The 16154-nt window shown below is 41.8% G+C and overlaps 1 protein-coding gene across 1 annotated transcript in view; it reads left to right on the plus strand.

Moving 5' to 3' along the window:
- The window catches only part of CEP192 (centrosomal protein 192), a 459635-nt gene that overhangs the window by 229906 nt on the left and 213575 nt on the right, over positions 1-16154 (plus strand). Inside the window, 1 exon segment of the mRNA XM_030212468.1 lies at positions 13234-14095. Coding sequence (XP_030068328.1) covers positions 13234-14095 — 862 coding nt within the window.

The raw sequence follows: 16154 nt of genomic DNA on the forward strand, positions 1-16154 counted from the left end.
GCGACGTGGTCATCTGTCCACACATTCACATCTCATTACTGCCTGCAGCAGGATACCCGATGCGAAAGTCGGTTCGGGCAGTCAGTGCTTCAGAATCTTTTCGGGGTTTAGGATCCAACTCCACCCCCCTAGGCCCATGTTTATTCTGTTCCAGGCTACACTCTCAGTTAGTTGGATAAATTGTTAGGTCAATCTCAGTTATGTCTTCACCGTTGGGAGGCCCAATTGACCATGTTTGTTGTTTTGAGTGAGCCTGGGGGCTAGGGATACCCCATCAGTGAGAACAAGCAGCCTGCTTGTCCTCGGAGAAAGCGAATGCTACATACCTGTAGAAGGTATTCTCCGAGGACAGCAGGCTGATTGTTCTCACAAACCCGCCCGCCTCCCCTTTGGAGTTGTGTCTTCCCTTTTTTTGTCTTGCTACATATGGGACTGACGAACACGAGCCGGTTCGGGCTGGAAGACGGCCGCGATTGCGCGGTGCGCATCGGCGCGTGAGGACTAGCAAAGGCCTTTGCTAGTGAAGTTTCCGGTTGGAGGGGGCTGCCGTGGACGTCACCCATCAGTGAGAACAATCAGCCTGCTGTCCTCGGAGAATACCTTCTACAGGTATGTAGCATTCGCTTTAACTGAAATGGAGGAGGAAAGTAATAAATCTAGGATGTCCCTTTTCATAGATAAGGGAGGAAATATGTTTATAAATGAGTGATCCTGCAGAAACTGAGCATATTCCTGTGTGGCAGTTGGAGATGTCATCCATGTGAACATTAAAATCTCCTATTATAATAGGATGGATGTTTTGAACAACATGTGAGATATTGAAGATAGTTTTTAGTGATGAACTAGTGATTGGAGGAGGTATGTAGAGAAGTAAGAAACTGAAGGTGTTTGACAGACCTCTAGCATGTAGAGTGAAGGAAAGACTTATGGTGGACACTGATATGGAATTCTGAATATGAATATCTAATGAATTTCTGTATTTCCATTACGTAGCTTCCCTGTATTGCAGAACCTGTGGGATAGTTTTATCAACCAGCAGGTGACAATAGAGAACTGAAAACTGACCCGAGACATCTCTCTTGGCATGCAGTCCAGCTCCTCAGTATTTTCTATCTCCAGCAAGTGGATGTACACACTTTTCATCCTCTGGTTCTGAGTGATCTGCTCCTTGTCCGGTTTGTCATCTGGTCCCCATTTGTGCTTTGTGGTTGGCTTAAGGCTGCAGAGTTATATCTGGAGGTCTTCTCATTCCTGTTTCTGGTGCCCCGCGAACTTACTACTTTTACCTCTTCCCTGTTTCTTATGGAGCTCTCCTTTTCCAGCGCAACAACCTTAAAGGTGTGTTGGAGGACGTGGGGAAAATTATCAGCCTTTCTCATCTGTGGTATGACTTATGGGGGGAGTAGCTGGCAGTGGAAAGTCTGACAAGTTTGTCTCGGAACTGCTGGAAGGTTGCAAGTTCCACTTTATGTAGGGGAGGGATCCTGACTCCTGCTTGGACATGTGCTATGCTGGTGACAATCGGGGTGAATGGTGACTCCCTCTGAGACAATTGAGCAGTGTTCCCAATGTGGGACCCACTGGCTGGCGTTGGGGCATTGCAGTGCATGCAAGCCGGCAGTCCCACAGGATGCAGAGGAAGCAAGGTTGGTGTGCAGTTTGACGCAGGAGAGTGTGGGAACAGGTGCCCATTTTGCTGGTGCTGATTGGCAATGAGGAGCATCCTTTGGTCGCATGCAAAGCTCTGCTGCCATTTTACAGCCTCAGGGCACACAGATCAGTCAACTGCTTTGGGATTCTTTATTTTCTCTAGAGTTTATATTGTTTTTATCCAGGCTTACTTAGTGAAGCAGGGACAGTCGGAGTTGCTGCCTGGTGCTTCAGTTTCTTACCCTGCTTCCCCTAAGTCTCCTAAGAAATCTCATTTAGACTTCTAGGAGTGGGCAGATGAGACTATTTCTTCTTCTCTCTATGCCTCATCTGATGTGGCCTCAGTCTATTTAGAGGAGCCATTATTGAAGGAGCCATTAGAGGAGGGAGTTGATCTGAAAGTATTAAGGTTGTTTCATAAAGAGGAGCACAGTACTCTTATTTCTGAGGTACTGGCAGTGTTTTCCATTGAGTAGACTTTGGTGTCAGGAGTACCATCTGCATCGATCATGAGGGGCTTAGAGGTCCTAAGGCCTTCCTGTTGCATCTGGACATTCAAGACCTGATTACAGCAGAATGGGTCTCAACTGGACATGGGGCTGAGAGCTGTGGCTCATCTTTACCCATTAGTTCTGGAGGAGAAAAATTGCAGCTTCCCAGGGTTGACTCCCTGGTTATGACTAAAACGACCAGCTTGCCATTGGACGGGGGCGTTGCTCTTAAAGACCTAGAGGATAGGAAGCTAGAAGACTTGCTGAAAGTCTTTCAAGTGGCCACTTTGGGCCTTCAAGCGACAAGAGTGCAGCTCATTCATGGCAAGAGCGTACCTGAAGTGGTGTCAGCAGCAGAAGACTGGCACCATAAGGCCCAGCTAGAAGCAGGGTTGGCCTAATGGGTGGATGCTGTTTATAATATGTTACAGTGTATGGCCTGCAGTATGTCTTTGGCTGTCATGACACTTTGGCAACTCTGGTTGTGGGATTGGGCAGCGGATGCAGCGTCAGTCATGTCTAGCTAAACTGCCCATTTGGGGTAAGTGGCTGTTTTGGAGAAGATCTCAGTAACTTGGTGAAAGAACTGGAGGAAACTGAGCCACTGCGTTTACCGGAGAATAAGCCGAAAGCCTCTGTTAGATAAATAGATGTTTGCTCATAGTCTAAAATTCAGTACCGAAAAAACAAAATTTCTAATTTTCAATAATACATAGTAACATAGTAGATGACGGCAGAAAAAGACCTGCATGGTCCATCTAGTCTGCCCAACAAGATAAACTCATATGTGCTACTTTTTGTGTATACCTTACCTTGATTTGTACCTGTCCTTTTCAGGGCACAGACAGTGTAAGTCTGCCCAGCACTATCCCCGCCTCCCAAACACCAGCCCCGCCTCCCACCACCGGCTCTGGCACTGACCGTATAAGTCTGCCCAGCACTATCCCCGCCTCCCGCCACCGGCTGTGCCACCCAATCTCGGCTAAGCTCCTTAGGATCCATTCCTTCTGAACAGGATTCCTTTATGTTTATCCCACGCGTGTTTGAATTCTGTTACCGTTTTCATTTCCACCACCTCCCGCGGGAGGGCATTCCAAGCATCCACCACTCTCTCCGTGAAAAAATACTTCCTGACATTTTTCTTGAGTCTGCCCCCCTTCAATCTCATTTCATGTCCTCTCGTTCTACCTCCTTTGCATCTCCGGAAAAGGTTCGTTTGCGGATTAATACTTTTCAAATATTTGAACGTCTGTATCATATCACCCCTGTTTCTCCTTTCTTCCAGAGTATACATGTTCAGGTCATCAAGTCTCTCCTCATAGTCTTGTAACGCAATTCCCTTACCATTCTCGTAGCTTTTCTTTGCACCGCTTCAATTCTTTTTTTTTTTTTTCCTTCATATTTTTATTAAGGTTTTCAAGCATAACACAAAACAAAAATTAAAAAACCAAAAGTAACAATAATCCATGGCAAAGAAAGAAACAAAAATGAAAAGACAGAACATACCATGACAATACCCATAGCAAAACAGCAATTATACATTTATCAGGTAGTACTATTAGGAGTCCGACAAAATGAATCTAAACGAGCCCAGGTCTTCAAGACAGATTGAACACAACGGTGCTTATGGGCTAGAATAGTTTCATATTTTCTAATCACACACACGTTACTCCACCATTCATTATAATTGAGATGTACATTATTTTTCCAGTTTGAAACAATTAAGTGTAAAGCAACAGCTAACAAAATATTAAACAATTTCTTATCAGAATCTAAGAGAGAGAGAGAGGTTAGGAGAAGAGGCCCTTAAAAGCACAACATCATAAGAGATCACGGTTGACGTAGGCAACTGAAAAATAAGGCGCAACTTAGCCCAAATGAGTCGCCAGTATGCTCTTACGTTCTTACAGTAAAAAACCATATGGGAAAGGGATCCATCTGATTCTTGACAGGACCAGCATTTGTAATCAAGACTCTTAGTAATCCTGGCCACTCTAGCAGGTGTCCAATAGGCCCTGTGAAAAAGAAAATAGGTATCAACACCCCCTTTCTTATGCTTGTCACACCTCTCTCTATACAGCCTAACAACCTTCTAGCTACGGCCACCGCCTTGTCACACTGTTTTGTCGCCTTCAGATCCTTAGATACTATCACCCGAAGATCCCTATCCCCGTCCGCTCCTATCAGACTCTCCCCGCCTAACACATACGTCTCCCGTGGATTGCTATTCCCTAAGTGCATCACTTTGCATTTCTTCGCGTTGAATTTTAATTGCCAAACCTTAGACCATTCTTCTAGCTTCCTCAGATCCTTTTTCATGTTTTCCACTCCCTCCCGGGTGTCCACTCTGTTACAGATCTTACTGTCATCCGCAAATAGGCAAACTTTACCTTCTAACCCTTCGGCAATGTCTCTCACAAATATATTGAACAGAATCGGTCCCAGCACCGATCCTTGAGGCACACCACTACTCACCTTTCCCTCCGAGCGAATTCCTTTCACCACCACCCTCTGGCTTCTGTCCTTCAACCAGTTCCTAATCCAGTTCACCACTTCGGGTCCTATCTTCAGCCCATCCAGTTTATTTAAGAGCCTCCTGTGGGGAACCGTGTCAAAAGCTTTGCTGAAATCTAAGTAGATTACGTCCATAGCTCGTCCCTGATTCAATTCTCCTGTCACCCAATCAAAGAATTCAATGAGATTCGTTTGGGACGATTTCCCTTTGGTGAAACCATGTTGTCTCGGATCTTGCAACTTATTGGCTTCCAGGAAATTCACTATCCTTTCCTTCAGCATCGCTTCCATTACTTTTCCAATAACCGAAGTGAGGCTTACCGGCCTGTAGTTTCCAGCTTCTTCCCTATCACCACTTTTGTGAAGAGGGACCATCTCCGCCGTTCTTCAATCCCTCGGAACCTCTCCCATCTGCAAGGATATATTAAACAAATCTTTAAGAGGACTCGCCAGAACCTCTCTGAGCTCCCTCAATATCCTGGGGTGGATCCCATCCGGTCCCATGGCTTTGTCCACCTTTAGCTTTTCAAGTTGTTCATACACACTCTCTTCCGTGAACGGTGCTCTATCCACTTGAATCTCATTTGTACTTTTTGCACTCCATCGCGGTCCTTCTCCAGGAACATAAATCTGAACATATTCCTAAGTCTATTAATATCAAGCAATCTGAATATGAGATATCTTCAATTGTGAAGATATGGGTATTCAAGTTGATAGCATCATTCACCATTCTGATGAACTTACTATTTGCCACTTTAGGAAAAACAAGTTTCTTCTTAATGAGAAAACTGTGTGCTATCCATAATTATTTTGAGATCAAACAATTTGAATGTTTCGTTTATGTTATATTGCTGTCTGTCTTGGACTATTGCAACTGTCTACATAGGCTGCATGAAAGGGGCTTTGAGAACTCCAGACCATGCAAAACACGGTAGGTTAACCTTTACCTTTCTAAATACAATAGCATTTCCAACTATTATGTTAAATTTCACTGGCTACCAGTTGAAGCCAGAATTCTTTTTAAACTGCCCTGTTTCCTTTTCAAAATTCTTCATGGTTTAGTTCCTAGTTATCTTTATCATTTTCATTTTGTAACTTCTTTAAGATCTAGACGAAGTGACAATGCAAACTTTTTTACATTTCATCTGCTAATAGTAAGAGGAGACTGTTAGCTTTTGAGAAAACCTAGCTGTCTAGGCTGCCAGACTATGGAAAGATGTTGCAGGTATATTCTCTACTTCTCCCTTCTATCTTTTATTTAGAAAGAGTTAACTTTTCTTTTTAAGAAATATGTACCTTAAGTCTTGACTGTTAGCCCTTATTTGAGTATAACTTCCAGATATTCTGGCATCTTATCTTACCTGCTCAGAAGGTGGTAGCGGGATACAAGTCCTGATGTTAATGTTTTGCTCTTTATGCATGCTGCTGTGGCATGCACCACAAGAAGTGACTTAAAATTTTTAAATTTGTAGGTGGTGATATGGATGGCATATGCAGGCATGCACTGGTATGGTATCCGTGGGGGTGACTTGTGCTACTAGTCTAGCCTGGAAAAACAAAAACAGCAAGACACAGAGTAAAAGTGACAGCATAAGCTGCAAGAAGTGACTAAAAATTTCAAGTGCTTGATGTTCATCACCTGTGGTAGGTGTAGACATGAACGTGGTTTGATACCACCGTGTTCATGTCGCAGGCAAGTGCCTAAGTGCACAGTCCAAAGCACATAACTTACATTATTGCATAAGTTACATATATAGTTTGGAGAAATGACCATAGCCTACCATGTTCCATCCCCATATATGCCCTCCCCTTATAACTTGCACTCTGTAGTACTTGGGTGCAACTGATAGAATAGTGCCTAGTGCACTTACTTGCATAACTGCCACTTTTGTGCCTCTGTGCGCATGTGTTGGTGCCAAGTTATAGAACTGCCTTTTACATGTTTTTGTGACCAGATGGTCTAGTATAACTTCAAACAGGCGGGGATCTCAGAATCATTTGGTAGGGTACCAGCTCGGCCTCCATATTTTCCATTGAAAGCATCAAGATTAAGCGCTCAGCATTAGGAAATACAAAGGAATTCTTTTCTCTCAGTCTACTGCAGTTAAGTATGTTCCACCATGGGAAAGAGGGTAGGGGTTTTAAATATTTTCTGGTCACAAAAATTGAGAGGATTCTAGACCTGAGGGCCCTGAACAAACATCTCTTCACAGTTCAGGATGATTTCCTTAGGCTCCTACAGTCTACTTCTTCAAAAAGGGGACTGGTTATATTCTCTGGATCTGGAGGACACTTATGCTCATATACTTCCTGTTACTTGGATGTATCTGTATCTACAATTCCTTGTAGATACAGAAAATATGTTTTCCTATAAGGAAGTATTCTTTATAGGAAAATGCTACTACCAGTACTGCATTCTGCCATTTGGCCTCATGTCAGCGACTTGAGTGGTTACAAAATATTTAGCATTTATTGTAGTATATCTAAACAAGTGGAGTGCACGTGTTTCCCTATCAAGCATTCAACAGAGAGGAGCAGAAAGATCACTTAACTGTTTTGGTGCTGGAGTTGCTTGGGTTGGCCATAAATGTATCCTAAGTTGCATTTAGGCCCGACATAAATACTGGCATTCATAGGAGCCATTTTAGACTTGACTCGAGCAACTGCCTTTCTTTCACAACAAAGAATCTCCAAGAAATTCAGAAGTCAGCAAGTATCGAGTCAAATGTTAAGAATGTTGGGCCACATGGTGTCATCAGCTCATGAGCCTCTGATAGCATGCCACCATTTTGAGGCAAACTCAGTGGACCGTATCTACCTAGTGGTCTTAACCTACAAGGACACTCCAGGACATATCTGTCACTAGTCTACTTTGAGATTCATTGTCCTGGTGGAAAAATCAGTCCAATTTGGCAAAAGGAATCCCCTTCCAAATGCTTCGAAATCAAGCCATTCTCACAACAGATAATTTCAGCCAGGGCTCGCATGCTCATCTGAATGGGCTCCACACCCAGGTTATATGGTCTGCTCAGGGCAGTATGGAATGCTCAAAATGTTTTCAGGGGTTGGTTGGCCAAAAGGTTATTCTGGTTCAAATGGACAACCAGGTAGCCATTTGTTACATAAACAAGCTGTGAGGGACATGGTCATAACTCCTGTGTTGGGAAACTGTCAATGTGGAAATGTGCCATTTCTCACTGAATGTTTCTCAGAGCCACATATCTGATAAGCAAGGACAATTTTCTTTCAGTCAAACTGAGTTGAGCCGTCTGACACCATGAATGGACTCTGAATGGCAATCATTCGAAAGATCTTTTTGAGAGTGGGGCACCCCCTCAAATCGATCTCTCTGCCTCTCCATCAACAAGAAGGTTCTTCAGTTTTGCTCCAGGATAGTTACAAGGCAAACTAGCCTTGGATGCCTGCCTTTTCTACGTTGGTGGGAAGGGTTTTCTGAACATGTTGGTTACCACTTCTGCTGAATCTGTCCATCAGACATACTATGAGGCTGGAGTGCCTTCCAGCTCGAGTCAAGCAAGAGCAGGGCACTCTGTTGCATCCCAGCATTGAGTCTCAAGCCCTTGCAGCTTGGATGTTGAGAGATGGACATTAGTTTTTCTGGATTTGCCTAGCAACATCTTGGGCCTTACTAGGTGCCAGAAAAGATTCCACTAAGCAGGTGTATAGATTTAAGTGGAAGAGGTTGTCCTTGAATATCTTACATCTATCAGAGTCAGATTTCAAGGCCAACTTGGTTAGAGCTCACCCTAATGTAGAGCTAATGTAGGAGTTAAATTTATCTTTATACAACTTTCAGTGGCTTGCTTTGAGGGGTCTTGCTTCTACTGAAACCTGTCATCAAGCTGCTTGTGGTGTCATGGACTTCCACGTTACATCCAGCTGATGAAAACTCCTTTTGAGGTACCTGATTTGGAAGGTTGTATTTTTGATGGCTGTTAATTCAGCTTGTAGAGTTGATCTTCAGGCCCTAGTAACTTAACTACCCTATACTAAAGTTTTAATAGTGGTTCTTCATACTTATCTAAAGTTCTTTCCCAAAGTTGTCAAGTTCCATCTTAACTAGTCTGTTGTCTTTCCAACGTTTTCTAAACCTCATACCCACAAAGGTGAAAACGTATTTCATGCATTGGATTGCCAGAAAGCCTTAGCCTTTTCTCTGGAGCAGACTAAAGCTCATAGACCTAGCCTCTTTTTCTCTTTTGACCAAAATAGGATGAGGGCTGCACTGGCAAACTCGCATTGTCCTTGGCTATCAGACTTAATTTCTGTCATTTAAGCCTAGGTTTGGCTGATGTAGTGCACAAAGGTGATAAAAGGTCAAACCCATGTCAGTTCATCACCAGCAGGCAATTACATAGCACAGTTGGATTGGGGAGGAAGCGAGGTAGCATCTTGGAGATTTGCGTAGATAAGAGGAAAAAGAATTGGGTGCATGGCTTCAGTATGGCTTTACTGAGACTCATATTTAGGCACAAATGAAGAGGTGCCAATGTGTGCTGGCACTTAAGGTTTCCTTTGGACATGTACATAAAGAAGCTGTGATTACTGGCGTACTCCTCTACCCCCAATTTGTCACAAGTTTGCCACACACAATTTGAATGCATTTAGCTTGAACATGTGATTGTCATGTGATGAAATGTCTTTGATGTGTTGTTTGATGAAGTGGCAGTTTAAGCTGGTGAAAACTTTTTTTTTTTTTTTTGTGGTGCCTAAGTAGGAACCTTGTGAAAATTTTGTGTAAGAAGTTTTAGTAATACTCATGGTGCATGGAAAGGGAAGTGACGTCGTCGACAGGAATGGCTGCCTGATCGAAAAGCTCATCACCGTTCAGTAGAACTCGCAGCTTTTTGATCCATCCAGCTACAGCCTCTGTGGCTCATACTTAATTGCTGATATCTCTAATAGAGTGATCGAATTTAGATGGCTGATTGGCGGACCCGGGCGATTAATCTGCAAGACTTTGCTTTTCAACAGCAGGCTGCAGCCCTTGCTATTTCATCGCCGGAAATGGTGCTGGAAGAGGGAATGCCCGATCCACATGCACCCAAGTCGGCCACCATGGTGAAATCTGTGCCCTCGGCAGATATTGCAGATTCTGAGGATCCGTTTAGGGTGATCAGGGCCTCCCTACACATGATTCAATCTGAAATAAAGGCCTTAAGGGGCGAACTTGGGAGTAGACCTTCGGACAGAACTTGCTGAATTAGGTCACCGCCTGGCGGATACTGAACCAGCCTGGAGGAGCATTAACAAGCGTCTCGATGAGAATAAAGTACTGGATACTTTCTGGACAAGATTGAGGACCTTGAAAATCAAAGCCGGCTATCTAATCTTCAATTTAGGGGAGTCCTGGAAGGCCCTGAATATATGGACTCTGAGAAAGTTGTTCAACAAACAGCGGGGGCTCTCCTGTCCTCAGGGTCTGCCTCAGTGGATCCATCATCTATTATGGTCGACAGAGCCCACAGAGCATTGGGTAACTCGAGTCAAAATCGTGCTAAGGATATTGTCGCCTGCTTTAAAGATTTTAAAGTGAAGGAGGCAATACTGGCTAAAGCAAGGGCGAACAAAGCCTTTGAATGGGATACCTATCATATTGAAATTTATCAGGACCTGGCAACTACTACGCTGCAACAAAGGGCTGAATTGTGGCCCTTGACGCAACACCTGTGAGAAGAAGGTATCGGATACAAATGGCATTGGCTTTTTACAAGGAAGGCAGATTACATCGGGTTTGCTCTCATGAGGAGGCGCAGCCATATCTCCCCTAAGACCTGGTGGAGAACCCCTCCTCTCCCTTGATTGTAAGGGGAAATGGTGACATTGAGAAACTGAAGTGGCAATGAGTATCATCCCATGGATACTGTGACATCAAGCTTCTGTGAGAAGCTTGATGTCACAATCTAAAAAGTCTGGACTGTAAGGTTTCTAGAACTATAGTATGACATGTTTACTATAACTGACTGGTTCTTAAGCATTGTTAGCTAATATGTACTATTGCGGTGTATCACTTCCTCCTATACTATGTGAGCACACCAATCACAGGTGTATTCCCTTGCCTACATAAGAAGTAGTGTATTGTTGGGGGGAGGGGGGTTATTCAGGGGATACAGTGGTACTAGAGGGGGCCCTAATCCTTTTAAGTTTTGGCTGTGATATCTATCTTATGGTATACAATTAGCACTCTGGATGTCTAGGGGTAGTTAGCTTTTAATAAGCTCTATATGCTATGTCTAATCTAACCTGTTTAATGTTGAATGTGAGAGGCCTGAATACTCCAGTTAAGAGAGAACTTTTGTTTAAAGAACTTGCTCATCTGAAAGGCAGATGTTGCTTTCGTTCAAGAGACTCTTCTGAAGCTAACCCATGAGCAATATGTAGCCCATAAAAAAATATCCACATATCTTCTTTGCCTCAAATAGGCTGCAAAATAAAACTAGGGAAGTTTTGATAGCCCTTTCGTTTACCTATCCTTGGCAGATACAGAAAATTGTCAAACAAGGAGGGTCAGTACCTATTCATTCTATTAAAACTGGGGAGCATGACTTTCACTTTTTAATGAGGGCCAAATTGCTTTTTTTGGATGATTTGGGTCAAACTTTACTAAGAGTTGGACAGGGTCACCTTTTGGGGGGAGATTTTAACATTACTCTAGACCCTAGGTGGGATAATAGTGCAGCGGGGATTTCATATGCACAGAGGGAGTATACATCACTCAATTTATAGCTCGTTGGGGTCTCTTTGACCTTTGGAGACAGACACCTGACTGGTAGAGTTTTTACTTATTACTCCTCATATCATAAATTCTACTCCTGCATAGATATGTGGATGGGAGATGCTAATGTTTTAAAAGAGATGCAAGACATAATGATAGAAACATGTACTTGGTCTGACCATGCCCTAGTTCTTCTGAGGTTTTATTGGGAGATCAGCCCTCGGGGTCATAGGTACTGGTGAATGAGAGATGCCCTGTTGTTAGAGCCTCAACATGTCTTGGCTTTGGAGAAACACTTAAAAAGATTATATTGAATTGAAGGATACCGGGGATGTTGATTCCCTCACCTTATGGGAGAGTTTGAAAGTAGTTATGCAGGGGAGTATTATAGTTTGCAGGGCCATCTATCCAAGACAAGGAGAGCTAAGGAATCCAGCTTGCGCCAAGAGATCTCTCAAGTAGAGGGAGCATATAAAGCTGACCCACAGAATCAATCCTATGCCAATAGGTTGCATGAGTTGCGCTTGTCTCTTCATGAGGTTCAATTGGCTGACACAGCAGATCAGTTACAAAACGTCTGCCAAGAACATTTTGAATTTGACAACCACTCTAGCAAGCTACTAGCACAAAGCAACAGCAGAGCCAGCGTAATTATATTTTTTCTATTCGAGGGAGGATGGGGCAACAATCCATACTGAGGAAATTCATGCATGATTTCTCCAATTTTGGTTTCTATTTCTCTTCCAACCTTGTCAGTAGGGGAGGCTGAGCAACTGTCCAAACCTGTAGAGTTAGATGAAGTGAGCTGGGCCATCAAGGACTTACCCCATAATAAGACACCGGGTCTAGATGGATTTTCCAACCAATTCTATAAGGTATATAGCGCCTGTATTGCTTAGGGTCTTTTGAGCGCTGGATGAAGTGCATGAACTCCCATTTTCATGGCGTCTTGCAGTAATTACAGTGCTATTAAAACCAGGGAAGGACTCAACTCAGTGTGGTTCCTACAGGCCAATATCGCTTCTGGACACAGACTACAAAATGTTGACCAAAATTATGGATTTTATATTGTATCATTATCCTCATAGACCACTATTAGACAATTTTGTAGAGACCAAAATTATGACCCATAGGCTGCAGAGAGTATTGCTTCTGATTCATACCGATCAGGCAGGTTTTATATTTGGTAGGCAAACATTTGATAATATTCGCTCTCTCTTGCATATTGTCCAGTGGGTCCATGAATATCGAATTTTCAGGCATGAATGTGTTGGCATTCTCTCCCCCCCCCATGTACAGTATTTTCCATGCATATAATTTTAAATAGATTCAGCTTGAATACGTGTTGAAGTGTTGCATGATGAAATGTCCATATACCAATGTTTACACACTAGGTTCTTCCAAACTCCTCCAAGTAACCTCTGCAAGCAGTTACTTTTTTAAGTTTATCATTAGTGAATATGAATTATTTAACTTTATATATATTGGAGACCCAACCTATGCAATTATATTGTGAGTGGCCTAAATACTTGAGTGGCTTTTGGGATTAACAGGACAGGATTAGGACGCTTTGCTGTATTTTTTTTTCTGCATGCTCTTTTTTTTTTTTTTCCCCATAAGTGAACGTAGAATGTTTTTGCTGAATCCTGCTTGTAAACCACACAGACCACTTCTTTTAAGAGAACTGATTTTGTATTGGCATTATAAGAGCCTTGTTAACTTTAGTCCTTTGAATAATTAATATTCGTTTTAAAAAATGTAATTATAAGCAAAGAATGTAACATACTATGATATATGAAGATTTAAATTCTGCTTTTGTAACCATTTTAAATATATTTTTAGGGTAATAAAACAATTGAGTTGAGTACAACCATAGTTCGAGCCAGCCCAACTCCGCCAGAAGATCACACTCCAGAATACTGTGGAGAAGCAAATCTTATGTGGCAAACTTCACAGAATAGCAATTCAAGAAAATTGAGTCAAATGTCATGCGAGTCTAAAAGTCCTACTAAAAAAGATGGAGATTTTCTTCAAAAATTAAATAAAGATCCTTCTCCAAAAAGAGGCAACCAACTGGACTACGCGTTTAAAGAGAAAGTGGACAGTGTTAACTGTGTTTTACTAAACAAATCAAGTCTTTCCCACCAGGCTTCATCAGATATTGTAGATACTCATCTACCATGGCAGGAAGTCATAGACAAAGTACCAAATTCAGGATTATCACCTTTAAATATGTTGTCTTCGAACAGTGGATTGGGTATATGTGCGCCTATGACAAAGCACTCTCCTGTTGATCAATGTATTCCTGTTTCCAGTTTCAAGTCCTTTAATGCTATATCAGACTTGCAAACAGTATCTTCAGTTCCCACATTGCTCACTGGTCGCTCACTTTCAGCAACGCCATTTGCACAGCAGTATTTAGGAACTGTACCTTCAGGTGGAACTGTTACTTTGCCTCAATATCAGATTAGTTGCTCGGGAGATTATTGCCTTCCTCCAGGACTTCCCAGTTCTGTACAAGGGAGGCATATTCAAAACTCTGTTACAGTTGGAATTCCTGTAGGCTCAAGTGTTCAATCTGGATTGCTGGGTCCATCAGCTGTTTGTAATACACATTCTTACTCTGTAAATCAAAATGTTTTGCGTACAGAAAAGTCATACACTGGACTTCAACATTGGGGAGCAAGAATGACCTCTGGTTTTGGTAAGCTTAAATACGTAAATACAAATGTTACATTCTCTTTCTGAAGTTACCTTGTAATGAATTTAACACATCCAAAGAAACTGAACTGAATTTATGCATGTGAATGTGAATTGTCAGGATTGTGAGTAGTCTAAAATGTAATGTATACTGTCAGTTGCTATAGTGGTAGTGCATTTCACATTAAAAAGACATGAAGTAAATACCTCTTAAATATGTTTGATCACAACTTTATGCTCACCTGCTTATGTACACTTAAGTTCTCTTGATCCTTAAATTTGTTAGTGTGTAATGAGATTAGTACACATACAACTTTAGTTTCTTGTGGTTCTTTAGCCCTGTTACTGGCACTTCTTTGATACTTTAATGGGTGCATATGTTCAACCAAACTACCAATCTTGTCATATATTGTGATGCTTGCCTATAAAGGATCTTAGACACTTAAAGTACAGACTTTGAAAATAATTCTAGCCGGTATAGGCAACCAATGTGCCTTAATATGCAAAGGTGTTGCTTTATCAAACTTTTTAGCTGAATGCACCAGTCTTAAGGCCATGTTTTGCAATATTTTCAACTTCTTTTGTCAACAAATCAGAACAACCTATGTATAGCACGTTGCAATAATCTAGTTGACTAAAAATACAAGTTTGCATGGCTACTTTAAATAATTCAGGATCCAAATAACTTGTAATCTTTAAGATGTCACATACCCAAATACTTTTCTAGACAGCATCAAAATCTGATTTTCCAAGGACAGAGTGGAATCCAATATAACCCCCCTTTAAGTCTCCAAACTAAAACAAGAGCCATTGATATATAACTGCTGATACAAAGGCAATTGCTGTGGAGGATGTAATAAGATAAGTCTCTTACATATTTCATTTTAAACAATTCAATTTAAATCATGATTCTACAGCATTAACACAGTCTCATATCTTAGTCAAGATCCATCTCACTATTAATTATAGGAACTATCAAATTAACATCGTTAGCATAAATATAAATGCCCACTCCTAAAGCATCCAGTTTCTTTCCTAAAGAAGCCAGTAACACATAATATAGGAGCCAGTGGGGAGCCCTGTGGTACACCACACTCAGGATGCCAATTATCCAAAATCAAATCTTTCATCTTTGCTCTATATGCTGTAGTTGTTAAAAATCTCTTAAACCATCCCAATACTGAACCTGAACTTCCCAGTTTGTCCAAACAGTACAATAACATATTGTGGTCCACCACATCAAATGCAGCATTCAGATCAAATAGAATTAATGTTTGAATTCCTATCCTTAACCAAGATCTAACTTCTCAGTGTACCCAGTACTGTCTCAGTGCTAAAACATTTTTCTGAATCCAGACTCAGAGTGATGCACCACATCAAACTTCTCCAAATATTCTGTCAGTTGTTGTGAGACTATACTTTCCTTAACTTTCACCAGCAGTGGAATAGAGGTGACTTGTTTATAATTTCACACTTCAATAGATTACCATTGGGATTTTTTTTGGTATAAGTGTTAGAATTATATTCTCTAAATAATATGGGAATTCTTCATTCTCAAATCCTAATCTTAACCAATTATACAACCACAGTAAAAATTCTTATGGGGGACATTTTAGGGTATAAGAGCATACGACTAGCCATACTGGTCCATCTAGCCCAGTATCTTGCTTCCCAACAGTGGCCAATCCAGTTAATAAGTACCTGACAGAAACCCAGTAAGTAGCAACATTCAATGCTACCAATCCCAGGGCAAGCAGTGACTTCCACCATGCCCATTTCTTTTTTTTTTTTTAAACATCTGTTTATTTAGTAAAGCTTTACCATATACATCAATCATGCTTACTAACATTTCAATCTAATTATTGCAAATAGACAGCAACTTGAACCCCACCCCCCCTCCCCCCTTCCCCCCCTCAGGGTATCTCTTATATGAAAATCTCCCCATTTGTAGTATCAGCACTGTAAGTCGCACCATGCCCATTTCAATAACAGACTATGGACTTTTCCTCTAGTCCAAACCTTTTTTTAAACCCAGACTTCCTTTGGCTGAAACCATGCTGACT

Source organism: Microcaecilia unicolor, chromosome 1 (genome assembly GCF_901765095.1).
Source record: "Microcaecilia unicolor chromosome 1, aMicUni1.1, whole genome shotgun sequence".
NCBI lineage: Eukaryota > Metazoa > Chordata > Amphibia > Gymnophiona > Siphonopidae > Microcaecilia > Microcaecilia unicolor.